General features: G+C 47.3%; 2 protein-coding genes across 2 annotated transcripts; both read right to left on the bottom strand.

The window, feature by feature from the left end:
* Positions 1-533: 533 nt before the first annotated feature.
* LOC111846152 (toll-like receptor 6) lies at positions 534-3423 on the bottom strand. The gene has a single exon (XM_023816094.2). It carries the CDS (start codon positions 3421-3423, stop codon positions 1000-1002), a length of 2424 nt encoding a protein of 807 aa, XP_023671862.1. The 3' UTR covers positions 534-999.
* A 166-nt stretch (positions 3424-3589) lies between these two features.
* On the bottom strand, positions 3590-8444 carry LOC111846153 (troponin I, slow skeletal muscle-like). The gene is made up of 6 exons (XM_023816095.2): positions 8338-8444; positions 7879-7920; positions 7655-7786; positions 6687-6776; positions 6348-6530; positions 3590-5989 (listed from the first exon to the last, which is right to left on the bottom strand). Exons 3-6 carry the CDS (start codon positions 7763-7765, stop codon positions 5888-5890), a joined length of 486 nt encoding a protein of 161 aa, XP_023671863.2. The 5' UTR covers positions 7766-7786; positions 7879-7920; positions 8338-8444; the 3' UTR covers positions 3590-5887.
* Positions 8445-16686: the final 8242 nt, after the last annotated feature.

The raw sequence follows: 16686 nt of genomic DNA, 5'->3' as shown, positions 1-16686 counted from the left end.
AATTCGGGGGCTGCAGTGTACAGGCTGTGTCCCAATTCAGGGGCTGCAGTGTACAGGCTGTGTCCCAATTCAGGGGCTGCAGTGTACAGGCTGTGTCCCAATTCAGGGGCTGCAGTGTACAGGCTGTGTCCCAATTCAGGGGCTGCAGTGTACAGGCTGTGTCCCAATTCAGGGGCTGCAGTGTACAGGCTGTGTCCCAATTCAGGGGCTGCATTCTTCTGAGTCTCCATTCACAGACCAAATGCATGGCAGCCGTACAGCAAGGCTGTCCCATTTAGAAGGCTCCTTCAAATGCAGCCTAGACATGCGTTGATCTTTTGCCGAGATCCCAGGATTCCATGTGTGAACCTTCAAGGGACATAGCCTACAAAGGCTACATCAACAATGTCCTTCAAAGGATGCAGCCCCTGAATTCAGACCCAGCCATTAAAAATACCGATCTCCCTGCTGATGCTGTAGTGACTGTGATTTTAACACTGATTTCTGTGAAATTGGTATTTGTGTACTTTAAAACCAATTCTTAACACAGTTCATGAAAATCAAATGTATATTTTTTTATTTTCAGTGGAACAACTGACAGATTGTATTTTAAATGCATTCGAACTATAAAAACAGATGCTTGTTTGAATAATCATTAAAAGTGTGCAGTTACAAAAGAGGGTGTATACATGGGATATTAAACATGTACAGTTTTTACACAGGAAGGATAATTTTTTTTCAGATCTGCTCATGCTTGAGTGAGATATTTCATAAAAATAAAAGCAAAAGACACGCATGCAGGCAAATGGATAAGCAGCTAGATCAGGGTTATTCAACTCACGGTCCTTGAGGTCCGAGCACTGCTGGTTTTCCAGCCTTTCTTTACCTGTCAGTAAGGTGTGAAGCCTCTGACCAATCAGAATCAGTAATTATTAAACAACTACCTGGGAGAACTAAAAACAAGGCCTGGATTTGGAATCGAGGTCCAGAGTTGAAGATCCCTGTGCTAGATGTTAGACATTAAGCAGTGTCCTTCAGTAGGGGACACATCTCCTTAGCCACGTGTTCGAGGACCGTGTTCGGGTTGGTGACCTGCAGCAGGCTTTTCAGCCTGGCCCAGAAGATCTTCTCCTTGTGCCCGTCGTTATTTGGCCACTTCAAGTAGGTCTGCTGCCAAAGCAGGCTCCTCAGCTTTAGGAACTTTCTGGGGAGGGAATTTATTGGGATGGGCTCCAACAGGATGAAGACCAGCGAATCCTGCTGGATGCTCCAAGCCTGATGCTGTGCGAAGAACAACTCATAGGTGCACCAGTCACTCTGGATGAAGTTTTGGGAGAGCACAAAGAGTGTCTTGGAGCTACGCTCCAAGCAGCTAATGATGTTGTCGATGATCCAGTCACCCGGGACAAAGTCTCTCTCGTGGATGCAGAGGTTGAAGTTTTCCCTTTCAAGGTGGGGCACCAGCTGGCACTCCACCCACCAGCTGTCCTTCTGGCTGTATGAGATGAAGGCATGGTAATCAAAGACTTGCCCCAGCCTTTGAGCTTTCTGGTTTCCCCTCTGCTTCACTCTCATCCACACCCAGAGCATCTGAAGATACCAGGCGCCATCGCAAGCATAGAACACCAGCCCAAAGGCCGCTGTGACTAGGATAGTGGTTGTCACGCCTACGACACCTCGGAGCCATGGATCGCAAGACATTCGACTTGGACGAAACTTTTCTAATGTTGTTCCAGCAAGATCGGCAGGAGCAGAGCAAGTGTAGTCCTCAGGCCAGTCGATTAATACTGTTTTGTTGAAGCTGGTTGCAAACCAGTATAATTCACAGTTACAGATAAATGGATTGTTGCTGGCTTTGAGTCGCCGGAGTCCAGGCAGCCCTTTGAAAGCACTTTGAGGAAAGATGTTTATGCTGTTGTGATCCACATGCAGCTCTTCCAAATTTGGTGCCCAGAGGTCAGAGGGCAAGTCTTTGATGTTATTGAAGCTCAGAAAAAGGTGCCTTACGTCAGGCAGCTGTGACATGGTATCACTGGTCATCTTTGTGATGCCTGTTTGTGAAAGGTTGAGGATTTGCATGTATGGTGAGAGATAATCAAACACAGCATCTCCCAGTAGATTGTTGCTTAGAGAAAGGTTTGTGAGATGTGGGGACCAGTTGGTTCTGCTAAGCTGTATGACATTTTTGCTCAGGTCCAGAGTGTTGAGATGCTTCATTTCATGGGTGTGATTGGAGATGAACTGAAGGTCTTTGAACTGGTTGTTTCTAAGGTAGAGCTGCTTCAAGGATGGGAACTCCTCGGGGGAGGAACAGGCAGACCACCACAGCCCGTGGTTGTGCAGAATATTGTCTGATAGATCCAGCACTTCTAGGGATCGCAGGGCTGAGATCAAGTTGCAAGGAATGATGCTCATCCCTGTGCCAGAGAACTTCAGGTGAGTTAGGTGAGGGAACAAGCTCGTGTTGACACTGACTAATGGAAAGTAATACTGGTGATGGTGGATTTTGTGAAATGTCAGTACTCTGAGACGGACTGTCTTATTGTATCCTGGGAGATCATGAATTTTGACTCCTTCGGGTGTGTCTTGGGCAAATGTGATGTTGAAGAAGGAAAGCGTCTCTGCCGAGGATTGCATAACATTGCTAACTGCATTGGTCAAAACAGAGCTGTTAAAGAAGGTGTCCGTAAAGGTGATGTTCTGAAGGTGCTCCATGCCTTTCAACTGCTCAAAAAGGTTGCTAGTGACATCGCACTGGTCCGGAACAAATCTTTTCAGTGTCAGACTCTTAACATTGATTCTCTCCAGGTCTCGAAGGATATCTCCTAATATCAATGGTTTTTCACAGAATGACATTTTAAGTGTCATTTCTTGCAATGCTGGCAAGCAGGTGAAAGATCCAGGTTCAAAGTGACTCATTTCAGCTCCTGCACCCAGCTGCAGGTTCTTCAGAGGGGTAGCACAGAGTGGAGCAAAGTCAAATGTGTTTATAGATTTAACCAAAGGACTTCCGAGGCCCAGGGAGGTGAGGTTTAGAAGATTCTTGAAAGACCTCCCCAGGCTGTATGAATTGTAGAGGTTCTGAGAGAGATCTAAGACCCTGAGATCCGGTAGATTCAAGTCAGGAATGATCTTCAGAACATTGAAGGAGACATCAAGGACCTGGACCCTGGGGTTGCGCTGGAAGGCTAAGGGTGAGATGATTTCCAGGCCATTATGAGTGAGCTTGAGTACACAGAGGTTGGGCAGGTGCTCCAGATCGTCTCCATGCAGAGAGCTGATGTTGTTGTAAGACAGATCGAGGTACTGGGTGTTCATTGGCAAGTTAGGTGGCACCTTTCTAAGGCCATGTTTGGATAGGTCCAGTTGTTCCTTTGCCTGAGTAAAACAAGTCAGTTCTGTGTTTGTTTGCATTGTGAACCTTCCATCTGCTATCAGTATCATCAGACTAAGGACAAACAAAGCAAATGTTATAAGGTTCCTCCTGAAACACACAAGAAGATGCACGTGTTACCAATTTGCAAAACAATACAGCTGCCGTTTTGTTTATGTGCTTCTGATTGTCTTAAATATGCACAAGAAGGTACAATAATGATTTCACAATCTGTGCTTGAAAGAAGAAATTTGCTTTTATTTTGTAGACAAAAACATGAAAAACCTAAAATAGCAATTTACATGGCTGATGATGTGTTGCCAGTGTGTATTCACAGGAAACAAGGTGCAGCTGCAGAATTAGTCAAGCTTAGCAGATGCAAATTGAGAGGTTCCTCTGTTTAAAATACTATTAGATTATATTACACACGGGACAACTGCCAGTTTAATACTTAATGCATTGTTTTTTTTCCCCTGTATGAGTACGTTTTATCTTCTGGGTAAAGCCTACACCGCATCAGCAGGTCAAAATACTTCTGGTTTCTGAAAATAAAATTACAGTAATATTAAACTGGACATAGAGAACAACTTAGTTGATTTACCTTAACTTCTCGTCTTGGTTTTGCATTTTTTTTTTCTTCTTTGGTTCTTGGATATATTTACTTTTTCAGAATCTGATTTTTCAGGATCAGTCAATCCAGTCCGGTGCCCTCATTCCCTCTGTGACTTTCAGGGACTGCCGTAGTTTCAGGGTCTCAACGTGCCTCTGCGTGGTCGCTATCGTGACCGTGGTTCATAGATGGCAGTGCTGCACGTCACAGGAAGAACTCGAACATCGCTTCCCATATTTGCATACAGAATTCTCTCACTTTCAAATGTTTTATGTGGTTTGGTGTTTTCAAGGCGTGAGAACATGTGTCTCACCTAGTGTGAGTGACACAGGTTGGTGCAGCACAAGGGACATGTGTAGCACACAGACCAGGCTTGGTGAGTCCTTTGTCCCTCACTGCCCCCTGGTCACCAAAATCCATGATGACACTGATGAGTGTATAACAACTAACCGGCAGCATTAAATAAAAAACCATAAAACAACATATTTCTCACATTTGGGGTGACATCTATTTTTGGGGAGTGGAAAGAGCGAAAAGTTCGGTGTTTAAAATACTGAACCGGTTTGAGTAACATAATAGAATTAGTGCTTAAGTTTATGAGCCGTGAAAACAGATAAACATTACTGTTTATATGCTGTTTATGCAAAGCCTTCTCCCGATAAGATGTTCCGTGGTTCCTGCTTGTTTACTGTCTTTGAAATTGGAGTGACAGGATGCGGTGAGTACGCTTTAAAAAAGGCGGTAATGAGGCCCATCATGATTGCCGATACAGGCCTCCTGTGGAATGTGGTGATGGAGGAGGAGAAGGCGGGGCTCTGTGAGCCAAAGCTTCACTGTGCCAGTGTAGGGAGGCCCAGCGCGACCCGCGGGGTCATGTGCCCTCTGACGGGGGTACTCCGCTGTGCCAGTGTAGGGAGGCTCAGCGCGACCCGCGGGGTCATGTGCTCTCTGATGTCCAGCCGTTCAGCCCGTCTGTGTCCCCTGAGTCCCCCCCCACCCCCGCTAGCATTTAGCTATTGTTAGCCCTCCTGCGGCACATACCCCAGACAGCTTTGACCTTCACAAAGGAGGAGGAAGCAGAAATCTAATATTCTCCCAAGGTCTGGGGGGGGGGGGGGTCACAGTAAGCTGGATAATGATAAAACAGTCATTTGACCTTAATCTCATACAAATAATAATGATTTTTTTTTTTGATGAGAAAAAAAGACGCCCTTTACAAATAATATTGCATACCAGGTACAGTCTGCATTATCTTAGCTGAGCTTTCTTTTATGTATGGTGCTGCCTAGCCCCCCCCCCGCCCCCCCCAGATGGTCAGCGCCAGGCTGATTTTCAGGCTCTGCACCGCGACCAGCCCACCTTCTGCAGTCACCACCAAAGCCAGACGACACCAAAGACTAACAGCGTGGGCGTCTGCATCTTGATCAGCAGATGAGGACAGCCTTACCCAGCTGGTGTCTCCAGTTTGCTGAACACCTCTTTAATTAAAAAAGTACACGGAGAAATAAATATCATAGATATAGATGGATAAAGGCCCAACCTTTTTTTGATTTATGTGAGACGACTTCCTTGTAAATTTGGGAACAGCAAGCATCTGGCTGTAAAGCAAATAGTGCTGAGTGATTAAATTCTGGATTGAGAACAAACTTCCAGAAGCAACAGAAGTAAAGTGAACTTTGTGCTCACGCAGGGCTCCGCCCCTGCCGCTGCTCTGAGGCGAGTGTCTGCTCTCCCAAGCGCCTCTGTTCACATGCAGGCAGACACACGCTGGTGCCACAGATGATGCATGATTGTCACTGAGAAGCTCTGCACTTTGTATGCTCTGCTCTTCCAGGCTGTGCTCAGCAGTACATACCCCCCCACCCCCCCAAACCCCATTCAGTTCAGCCTTCTTCCTCCTCTTTTTTCACGCTGGGGGAGAGGCCTCACTGGCCACCTCCAGCAGCATCAAACATCTTCTTCCTGCCTTCCATGCCTGACATGGCCTCCACGTTCTTGCGCCAGTCTCCCACCTCGGTGGTCAGGACCTGTGGGGGAAGGCGGTGACCATAGGGGGAGTCAGATGCGGCATTTTCACATGACACACCCCTACGTCTGATTTATGGGTGACAGGTGGACCTGGCCATGATGTCACATTGCCGTGCTGTTGATGACGAATTCTGACATGCCACCTGCTCTGCCTGCCACTGCTGAGGTCATGTCTCCACACGTGGAGGAGATCCGTGACATCTGTCTCCATACCATGTGTACCAATCCCTTCGCTTCAGATTTATAACTCAACATAAGGCCTGAAGCCTCCACGTAGAATGTGGAGTAAAGAAATAACTAATATCTGCTGGGTGATTCTACATGGGCTCCTTTGGTGACTGTCCTGTGGCCTCCTACCTTCTCCTGCTTGATGTCCTCCTTCTTAACGGACTTGAGGTTGGCGCGCAGGTCCATGGAGCCCTTGTGCTTGGAGCCCAGCAGGGCACGCATCATCTCATCCGCCGACACGCGCACCTTCCTCAGCGCCGGCTTCTTAAACTTTCCTCCTAGGTCCTGCACCTTCAGCTTAAGCTCATGGATCTGGATCGGGTCAGAACCACAGTGTTATGTGCTGGGTGCTGGATGGACAAGGTGGCTGTAGATTTGAGGTCACTGCTGGGGACGGCTTCCATCTTTGGGGTGATGTTACACTTTCACAACTGTGATCTGCAGTCACAGACTTAATGAAACACGTACGTCTCTGTTGTTCTTCATAACTTTGGCCTCGCAGTCATAACGCTCCTCATCCACGACGTCAATTTTCGCATGAAGCTGCTTGCACAGTTTCTGCAAAAAAAAAAAAACAGCGTTTGCTTGTTTACAAAAACATTGTGGTCGTCAGCTGACTCTTATCCACACCTTATTTTAACCCACTCATTCCACTCAAAACGGTGACCTTAAGTTTATCGATCGGTTTCCTTGAGGTTGATTTATATAATCGCGTCGCGCCTATGCAGCGCTTATGCTGTGAGCTACGCAAGCGGCCTGCACTTTTGCAAGCATTTTATGGTTGTGCACTGGTTTGTCTGTGAGGTCATCACACCGCCAAAATGCAGGGCGTTTAAGCTTCACTAAAGCATTTTTACTCTGTCACAGGAAACAAAACTTAGCAAGTTCTGCAATTTTAATGATTGTTCCTTTTCAAGATTTTGACATTTCAAGAGCTCTGCATGCCCTTTCTGAGCCAATCATAATAATTTCCATCCTTGCTGTTTAAATCAGTCATATGTGCATTTGTGAGAAAGTTATTTAAAATTCATTTTTCGCTTTAGAAATATTGCAGTATTTATTGCAAAAAAAAAATCACATTTTCCAATATCATACAGCCCTCGTGTGAATGACTGTAGGACGGCAGGTTAGCAGTGAGCTGAACACAACCTGTCCCACACTAAAAAGCAGCAGCTGGAAACAATCAACAACAAAGCATTGCAGGGGAGGAAGTGTGATGCTACCAAGCGGACCAATTACAGTTCTTGCAGTCTGTGTCACCATGACTGCAATTACAAAGCCATTTCTGGGGAGGGGGCGCACCAGGCTACGGTGTGGATTCTATGCCGAAATATAAATCAGCCTTTAGTAACAACAGTATCTGCTGTCACGCCGCTCTTTGGACAGGACCTACCGTTGGACCTGCAGTTCCTGTGCCATCCCCCTCGCCCGCTCACCTGCATCTCGTCCATTGATAGCCCCGATAGCTGCAGAGGGGGCAGCTTCTCCGCCAGGTATCGCACTTTCTCCTCGTTCCGCTCCATCTTCTCCTTCTCCAGATCCTCCATGGCCCGGGTCAGGAGCAGGATCTGTGTGACGGAGTCATAGGTGAGAACGTAGCCAAGATTCTGCCTGGTCTATGAAGGTTAGAGGCCAAGCTCAGTTTCAAAGGGAGACCCACCTTTAGCGAGAGCTTCCGGGATGCCGAAATCTTTGACTTCGGCTAAAAAAGTGAGGAGGGTTAAGTCATTTGGGAGAGATATTCACAATAATCTATTCCAAGGTTGATATGTATAGGTATACATTTCCTAACTATTCTTCACTATCAGATTAGATGCCAAATTGCATTTTCTTGTCTGAATACTTGTTCATTGTGCAAAAGCAATCCAATGTAATCGAATTTCATGCATCAATCAATTGAGGAGAAGCTTTTTGTGAGTAAGGGAAGCTTCTTAAAGCGCTGAATGCACTCTGAGAAAGCGGCCAGTGTTTGTGGACGTGAGCAGTCGGATCTCGGGGCAGCGGAGGTGTGATTTCAGACATCATAGTGACTGGGGGGCTGCTCAGTGTGTCCCTGTCCCTTAAGAAGGCCGATGGCACAGCAGCTGTGTGGGAAGTGCAGCACCGGTCCTGAACGCACCTTGGCTTCTGCCTTGGGATGCAGAGGCCTGGGGATACTGGGCTCCTGTGGGAGAGACACAGCAGCCGTGACCGACCGAGTCACAAGAGGGGCACCCAGTGCAAATCAGCGGGACGGTAACCCTTCTGGATCTTAATGGTGATACTTAAAGGTATTTGTACAGAATGTGAATCATGATTCTGTTACTGTATTTTAAGCATGAGAAATAAATGCTTACCTCGCTGTGAGAGCCAAAGACACCAAGGAGGACAAACAAACGAAGGGAGAGAGAAATAGTTAGAAATACAAATGCATGCTTGTTTGTATGTTTGCTTGTTGTCGTTTTTGCCAAATGTTTCTAACCTATATGACAGGGGACTTCAGAGCAATTCATGGGCAAATTTCAGAAAAGACATTCAGAAAAGTCCACTGTATAGCTTGTTATGTTGAAATGCATATTGATACTAAGTTTTACTTGAAATTGCTTAAATGAGTAAAATCAGGTATGGAAACAATCCACTGGACCGCATATCCTGAAGCTTAGAAAACATTATCCCATCAAGCAAGTAATTAAGAGGCAGTCTGGTTCTTTGTTTTACTTAAAAACAATGAACATGACAAATTTGACTGAAGGTTTACTTACTCCGACATTGTGAAACCTTCTAGAAGAAAAAAAAAGCATAAAGTTTAATTTTCATTCACAGACGATTTGATGGAAAGCCTCAGTGTTAGATATCCTGAACATGCTTGGTTAATGTGGCAGCTTAAGCTGGCTGCCCCCCATCGCTGACACCTCAGCCCTTACCTCAGCCTCTCTGGCACAGACTGATTGTTCCTCGTGCCACAGATCGCTGACAATGGCTGCTTTTATGTTCCTGTAGCTACTGGACAATAAATATAGCGCGTGTCCCCAAGAATGGGCCGGCCTGTCGCCATGTGCCAAACGTGACCAGCTGTGCCGAGGAGGGAAGTGTTACAATAATACAGCCTGACACCTGTCATGTCTTTGACGAGAAAAGCTGCCTGCTTCATTAACCGGGCATGTCGGACTCCTGCGGTCAGACGCGTGCGTGGAGAAGCGGGTCCAGGGACCCGCGTCGTGTGATGATGGCAATGCAGTGTGTCTAAGAATGAGGTAAATGTGGTATGGTGGGTAGTGCCAGAATGTGTATTATAGAATTGCTCATTTTTATTGTGCTATTCTGTGCTATTTTTGTATTCTGTGTGAGAACAATACCTCGCACAGGCCTACCTCCAGGGCTGGGGGTCGCAGTCAGCCTGGCACCCCCCGTCATAAGATCGGTCCACCTGTCCCTCTTGGGGAAAAATATTAAATCTGGCCCACAGATTGTTCTACTGGCACCCACCCCACATCTACTCAGAAATCTTTAATACCAGCATCCACCTTCCTACAGTCTTTAGCCCCGCCCCCCAGGTAATCTTCTTGCCCACCCGACAATTCAAAGCGAGAGCGGGGCCTGATCTCACAGCCCTGTAGACAATCTGTTTTCAGAAACCTCTTACCAAGTCAGGGACATGGTGGGGTGGAAGCCCTTCCTGGAAAATGGGTGCTGACCAGGTTCAGCCTGTATAGGACTCAGGGTCTTGGGGGTGGGGGGTGGAATTTGCCTACAAGGACACATTCAGACAACTGAATCACCAAGACATAGGCCAGATTCAAACCTGCAGTCCCCGGAGAGACGGAGCGAGTCCCCTTTGGGGGAGGCCTCTGCTGTTAATGAAGACTTCAAGCAGCAGCATGACAAGCCAGATGAAAGGATCACTGGCAAGGATGATGATTCACAGCCTTTGTTCCTGGTATTCAGTCAATACCCTGAAATGAGGTTGTGGGGATCTCCCCCCCGCTAAGGAGCTTCATGCTGTCACACCAGCTCTCACTGCTTGTTTATCATGGCAGTTCACTCTCAGCGCACTTTTCAGTGTAATCTCAGCATACTCTCAGCACACTCCAGGTGTACTCTCAGTACACTCTTGGTGCACTCTGTGTGCTCTAAGCAGAATGCAACCTTTTAACAGGTTAAAATAAACCCATGACTGGTAGAGCTGATCGGAAGGAAACTCATTTAAATATTTAGTAGGACTTCTTGTAATTTGGCTGTTTTTATAACTCTAAAGACTTTATTCTTAGAAACAAAAAGGCTGCCAAGTTTGGCTGGATATTTAAAGGTGCAAACTGCAGATGTGTTGAAAAAGACAGTTGTTGACCTCAATATAACCGATATAATATAATATAAACTCATTCTAGATTGTTTGTTTGATTCAGCTATCTAACCTTTTGTAGGTGTTCCTGTTTGTGGTAGAAATCATTTATTCTGCAGTCACATAAACCCAAACATAATAACACTAATGCATCTTCTAGAATACAGCAAATTAGGGACGTGTAAAGTAAACTGATAAAAGTATTCTTTCATTATCACATGAAAATAATTTAGTTATTTCAAGGGTACATGTCACTCCAGGCTGATACAGACAATAAGTTATAAACTGCTGAAAGCTTCCGGGGGGGGGGGGGGGTTGGGCGTTGAGTGACTTCGGTGCAGGACAGATACAAGAGGCAGGCGTCACCTTCCTCTGACACCCGTCTCTGCTGGCTGTCAAACAGCTGACCTGTTCCTGTCCTTATTCAGGGGGCCTCAGATGCCGGCGTAACCTTGGTTCGGGCGGCTGCAGCCTTGGCTGGGGGCAGGACACCACCTTCCAGGGATGCCAAGAATATTTGGGGGGCAGAGCAACACGTGCTAAATATATCGGCCCATATGAACACACCTCCCCCTAAGGCACAGTACCTGTCTGATAGATGAGAGGCTTTGACATTTAATTTAAATTAATGTAACAAATCCCCAGCAGGAGCAGCCTGTCTTTACAGCTCTGTTTTTAGATTGGCCCTGCCAGTGTAAACTCAGGGGAAGCCCAGCCAGATCTACTATGTCTGCTATCTCCCTGTCTATTGGCTAGTGCTGCGTTTACATATCCATGACGACCTGAATGATTTATTCCCATGATTACAAAGATGTGGGAAATGCAGCCGGTTGAGTGACCGCCCGCCGTGATTGGGCAGAGTGGATCAGACGGCTAAACCCCTTCAGTTGCTGTCACCTGATATACACAGTGACCCGGAAACATGTCTTTTTAATTCCCTTGTCCATTCGTTTGCTTTTTGGAGACACCATAAATTCACAGCGTGTAATTTGCTTTGGCAGAATTAGTGCAAACTTGAACCATAAACTCAGAAGTGCTGAATGTGGGGAAGTCGTATCTTAGCTCTCAGCTGATTTGAGCACAGATTAAACGGCCTCCGTCAGGGACTGCATGTACGGCCATTTATAGGTTTAAGAGATCTGCATGACATTTATAGAAAGAGGCCATGACCGTGCCGCCCCCCACCCCCCACACCCAGAATTGGTCACTTTGGAATCCAGAATGCAGAGAGACCCTCTTCGCAAAGTTACCACACAGTGACTCAGCATGTAATGCTGTCTGATGTTCTCACAATGTCTATGATGTCGTCCTTTTAGATTTTGTCTTGAATTGTGGTGTATTTTCATTGTGTAGAAATCTCTGCATCAAACACTGTATACCATGTATCAGATACTAATCCACATATAAATAATGAGATCTGTGTCAGTCTGATTTTGGGGAGAAGGGGCATAAGGGCTGTTGTTTTTCACTCTCTGTCTAACATGAGGGTGACTCCTGCCCCACAGAGGCAGCGACGGCCTGATGGAGCTGCTCCTGTCACCTCCAACCACGGGTGGTGACCATTGGGGGCTGAGGCAGCGAGCTGCAGGAGGACGTGGGCCTCTAGGGGCAGGGGATGGGGGGAGCAGTAGGGGGCATCTTGTCGTGTTTTGGCCTAGCGATGCGGGCGGTCGGGACAGCCTGTGTGTTTGAAAAACCGCACATTCCAACTCCATCCTGCAAGAAAATGGAGTTTGCACAAGAGGGCGCCACTGAGCTCTGCTGCAGGTACACAAGGTTCTGGGCCATCAGTGCTGCAGGACTCACTATCACCCCAGGATGATGCAATAATGATCTAAATAAATGAAATTATTAAGCTCTTTTCTACTACATGTATGCGAAACAATATGGCAACTTGTTTATATTTTAAATCATAATCTGATCCTTGACAAAGACAGTGAATGGAGCAGCATTCTGCGTGTACTCCCTCTGGTGGCAGAACATAGAAGGTGCATATTTTAGGCTGGAGCTTGTGTCTGGGCAGTGTTCAGCACTGTGTACCAGTCGCCTCCAGGCAGAGCGTGCACTGTTCAGGTCCGTTTGGGTCTTGTGTACGTTCACGTGTTCGTGCGCGTATGTGGATATGTGTGTCTTTAAGGTGCCATGCCTGGCATCACAGGTACAGTTGTAGGTCTGTTTCCCTGTGAACCTGTACAGTTGTAGGTCTGTTTCCCTGTGAACCTATATAGCTGTAGGTCTGTTTACCCTGTGAACCTGTACAGTTGTAGGTCTGTTTACCCTGTGAACCTGTACAGTTGTAGGTGTGCTTATCTGTGTACACTTGGTCCAGCATTTGGGCCATATCTACAAGTATGTTTCCTGTGGCTGTCACCTGTCCCATTGTATGTTGTGGCCTGTGGTCTCTCAGGGAGCAATAGAGCAGGTCCTTGGGCTTTCCTGCTGAGATCTTAACCTTTCTGGGATCTTACATCCCACAGTGATGTTTATCACCACTCAAGCCACGCATTTCTGTGGTGCCCCCTGTTGTCCACAAACAATCACTACACTAAAAATTAAATAAACACATTCCTAATGTAAGGAGATAGGGGGTTGGGGGGGATGTAAGTCAGGGCCCAGAAAGAACAAACCCACCTCGGCTTCATGTGCACAGAGAGAGTGGAGCCCCCTGCTGGTTTATCCGTGCCTGAGGTGCTGGCCAGAACCCTGCAGATGGATCCCATTGTGGATCCCATTGTGGATCCCACTGTGGGTCCAGGAGCGAAAGGATCTTGAGGAGCAGCATCCTCCACCATCCTAAAATAGTCCCTAATTCCGTGCAGCTTAGTGCGGATCTCAGCTGCGCCGTGACCTCGGGCGACACAAAGGCAGCGCAGTAGATTTCATCACCTACAAATAAAACACACAGCACCCGTGTCCCTCTCCCGGCTGCCATATAAAAAGCACAATCGGGGACACAGTCATCACAGCCACATGCCTGCCTGTCAATAAGAGATCACTTCACACATGCTCATAGCCGTTGACGAAAGCGGAGGCTTGGGTTACTCTGGGGGGGGCAGTGCCAACTTGTGACCCCTCCCCTGGGGATTTCTGCTCCTGCATGTAGCGACAGCCTTGGATAAGCTACAGTTCATCTCTGAGCTGAAGTCCAGAGAAGTTTCCAGCTATTCCCAGAGCTAACATTGAGTATTTCACTAGAGTCTCGCAGAAGGGCCCGTCCGGGGGCCACAGCCCCACAAAGAGCCTCCTACGTCCCCTATGTGCCAGCGCCACCTTCCCCTGTTCAGTGTTTGTCTCTTGTTCTCTGTACAGCCTCCACCTTCCGAGGTCTGGCTGGTGGTCTAACAGCCTCCACCTTCAGAGTTAGTCACATGACTCTGCCCCACCCTGGATGTGTTTCAGGTTCTGCCAGGTGACACCCCTCACCCGCCAGTGTGTCCGGTGGCTCTGCGGGCCAGATTGGCGCCGGGCCAAGTTTGTTGATTCTGTCCCCCTGATGCTCTACACAAATGTTTTAACAGTAGTAAACACTGCTGCTGGTTGGCTGACATGAGCGTGTCATGTGACAGGAAGATGCTACGCCCCTTGTTGACCGTCTCTCCTCCTTTTATAGCTGTAATGCAAAGCTAATGCCAGGAATTGACAGCTGGACTTCAGCTTTACACAGGTGAACCACACTGAAGCCAAGGCCTTGACTGGCCCGAAATCATCATCATCACCATCATCAGTATTTCTCATTGTATAACGTCAACCTTACTGGCCAAGGACTCGACCAGACCTTCAGCTGTCTCTGAGGATCTGCTGGAGGACACCTCAGGCCTCTACCGCTCCCCGCACACGCGACTCTGGCTGAGAGTCACACAGATGCGAATGTGGACGCCGTCCTCGCCTGTCCTTCAGAGTCTGTACTTTAAGCTCTGGCCCCCGGGCCCCGGGCCCCGGCCCCCACACCAAGCTGGTTAAGGTGCTGCCGGGTCCCTGGAAGCTACACGGCGTCCGTCTGGAAGCCAGAGAAGCAAAGCAGGCAGGTTGGCGGCGTGTGGCTTGACGTTAAGAACCTCCTCATGAATTTGCAAGCATGCTTATTACGAGTATGGAACAAGATTTTTATTGTTAATAAAAACTGAAACTAGAATGGATATAAAAGCATTTAGCTAATCCAAATTTAAATGAAACAACATGTTTATAAAAGTTTATAAAGAGGTTAAGGACACCGTGAAAAGAAAGAGGAATGTTAAGAAACAGTCCTTGTAAAACAGATGCTGCCTGTATTTGTGCATATAGAAGCTTTCTGGCCACTCGGACATTTGAAGAGGGAGAAAGTCCTGCTTCTGGTCTTCTGCAGATTCGGAGTTCAAAATGCCGGCCGGCGCTGCCGTCTGCCGCCGCGGCTGGGAGCAGTGTTGGGGTTAGGCTTAGGGTAATACTGTAGGTGTTACCATGTTTATCAAATCACTGCCCTTAACTCATAACACACTGTGTTGTGTGTTTTTATCTGAGGGCCTCTTTCTTTATAAAAAATAAAGTTAAAAGTAATCAAGCTCAGTGAAAATACAAGCAGAAATAAAATTGTCAAAAGCTCATCAAACTAAAACAAAATGTTGTGTTTAAATAAATAATTTAAGAAAAGGAACTGAAATGACCCGGGGGTGTGATACCTGGGTGGGGGGGGGGGGATTTGTAGGCTTTATGATGTGCGTCTGTCTGCAGAGTGAGGGGGGCCACATTAGGACATTAGGCTGCACAATTCATATTTTCATTAAAGCAGCTATTTTATATGCTGTATACTCTGTATGCTGTGGAGCTGCATATTCACCTCCAGGGTCGGGTCTGAATTCCACACTCAGCACTGTGCTTCTGTCTTCCCATTCTGAGTGAGTGTCTGTCCTGTAATGAACTGGTATCCCACACACTCTCTGGTATCCGACACACTCTCTGCCCTGTCCTGTAATGGACTGGTATCCCACACACTCTCTGGTATCCCACACACTCTCTGGTATCCCACACACTCTCTGGTATCCCACACACTCTCTGCCCTGTCCTGTAATGCACCGGTATCCCACACACTCTCTGGTATCCCACACACTCTCTGGTATCCCACACACTCTCTTTCCTGTCCTGTAATGGACTGGTATCCCACACACTCTCTGCCTTGTCCTGTAATGGACTGGTATCCCACACAATCTCTGGTATCCCACACACTCTCTGCCCTGTCCTGTAATGGACTGGTATCCCACACAATCTCTGGTATCCCACACACTCTCTGCCCTGTCCTGTAATGGACTGGTATCCCACACACTCTCTGGTATCCCACACACTCTCTGGTATCCCACACACTCTCTGCCCTGTCCTGTAATGGACTGGTATCCCACACACTCTCTTCCCTGTCCTGTAATGAACTGGTATACCACACACTCTCTGGTATCCCACACACTCTCTGGTATCCCACACACTCTCTGCCCTGTCCTGTAATGGACTGGTATCCCACACACTCTCTGGTATCCCACACACTCTCTGCCCTGTCCTGTAATGGACTGGTATCCCACACACTCTCTGGTATCCCACACACTCTCTTCCCTGTCCTGTAATGAACTGGTATCCCACACACTCTCTGCCCTGTCCTGTAATGGACTGGTATCCCACACACTCTCTGGTATCCCACACACTCTCTGCCCTGTCCTGTAATGGACTGGTATCCCACACACTCTCTGGTATCCCACACACTCTCTGCCCTGTCCTGTAATGGACTGGTATCCCACACACTCTCTGGTATCCCACACACTCTCTGCCCTGTCCTGTGTCCTGTGCTTCCTGGGAAAGCCTTTAGGTTCCCTGTGTTGCTGCACTGGGTTAGGTAACAAAACAATTCAGCTTTCACTAAAGCCATTAACTTTGGAAATCCCAGATATGTGCGCTGACGCTTGTTTAATGTAAGACATTTCAGTGTGTTATGTTTCTCTATTACACTGTATTGCCACTTGTAACACTTGGAAGCTGAAATCATAGACTCGTGGAATGTGCTAATGGAGAGTGAGTCTCTACGGTAATAAGGAGCAGATGGAGCACTTCACTTCATCTCAAATTAGACACTGAACCAATGAAAGGACCAAGGTTACTATCTTTGTGGTTTTTGTCAGATGCTTTCGCAGGGGG

The sequence above is a fragment of the Paramormyrops kingsleyae genome, chromosome 3 (genome assembly GCF_048594095.1).
Source record: "Paramormyrops kingsleyae isolate MSU_618 chromosome 3, PKINGS_0.4, whole genome shotgun sequence".
NCBI lineage: Eukaryota > Metazoa > Chordata > Actinopteri > Osteoglossiformes > Mormyridae > Paramormyrops > Paramormyrops kingsleyae.
Note: the sequence above shows the minus strand (reverse complement) of the source record. Positions and strands in the feature narration are given on the sequence as shown.

Excerpts from the sequence above, each read along its gene's own strand:
- LOC111846152 (XM_023816094.2), bottom strand. The coding sequence starts at position 3,423 with ATGATACTGATAGCAGATGGAAGGTTCACAATGCAAACAAACACAGAA.
- LOC111846153 (XM_023816095.2), bottom strand. The coding sequence starts at position 7,765 with ATGGAGGATCTGGAGAAGGAGAAGATGGAGCGGAACGAGGAGAAAGTG. Across the intron at positions 6,777-7,654 it reads TATCAATGGACGAGATGCAG|AAACTGTGCAAGCAGCTTCA; the intron begins GTGAGCGGGCGA and ends TTTTTTTTGCAG. Across the intron at positions 5,990-6,347 it reads AGGACATCAAGCAGGAGAAG|GTCCTGACCACCGAGGTGGG; the intron begins GTAGGAGGCCAC and ends CTTCCCCCACAG.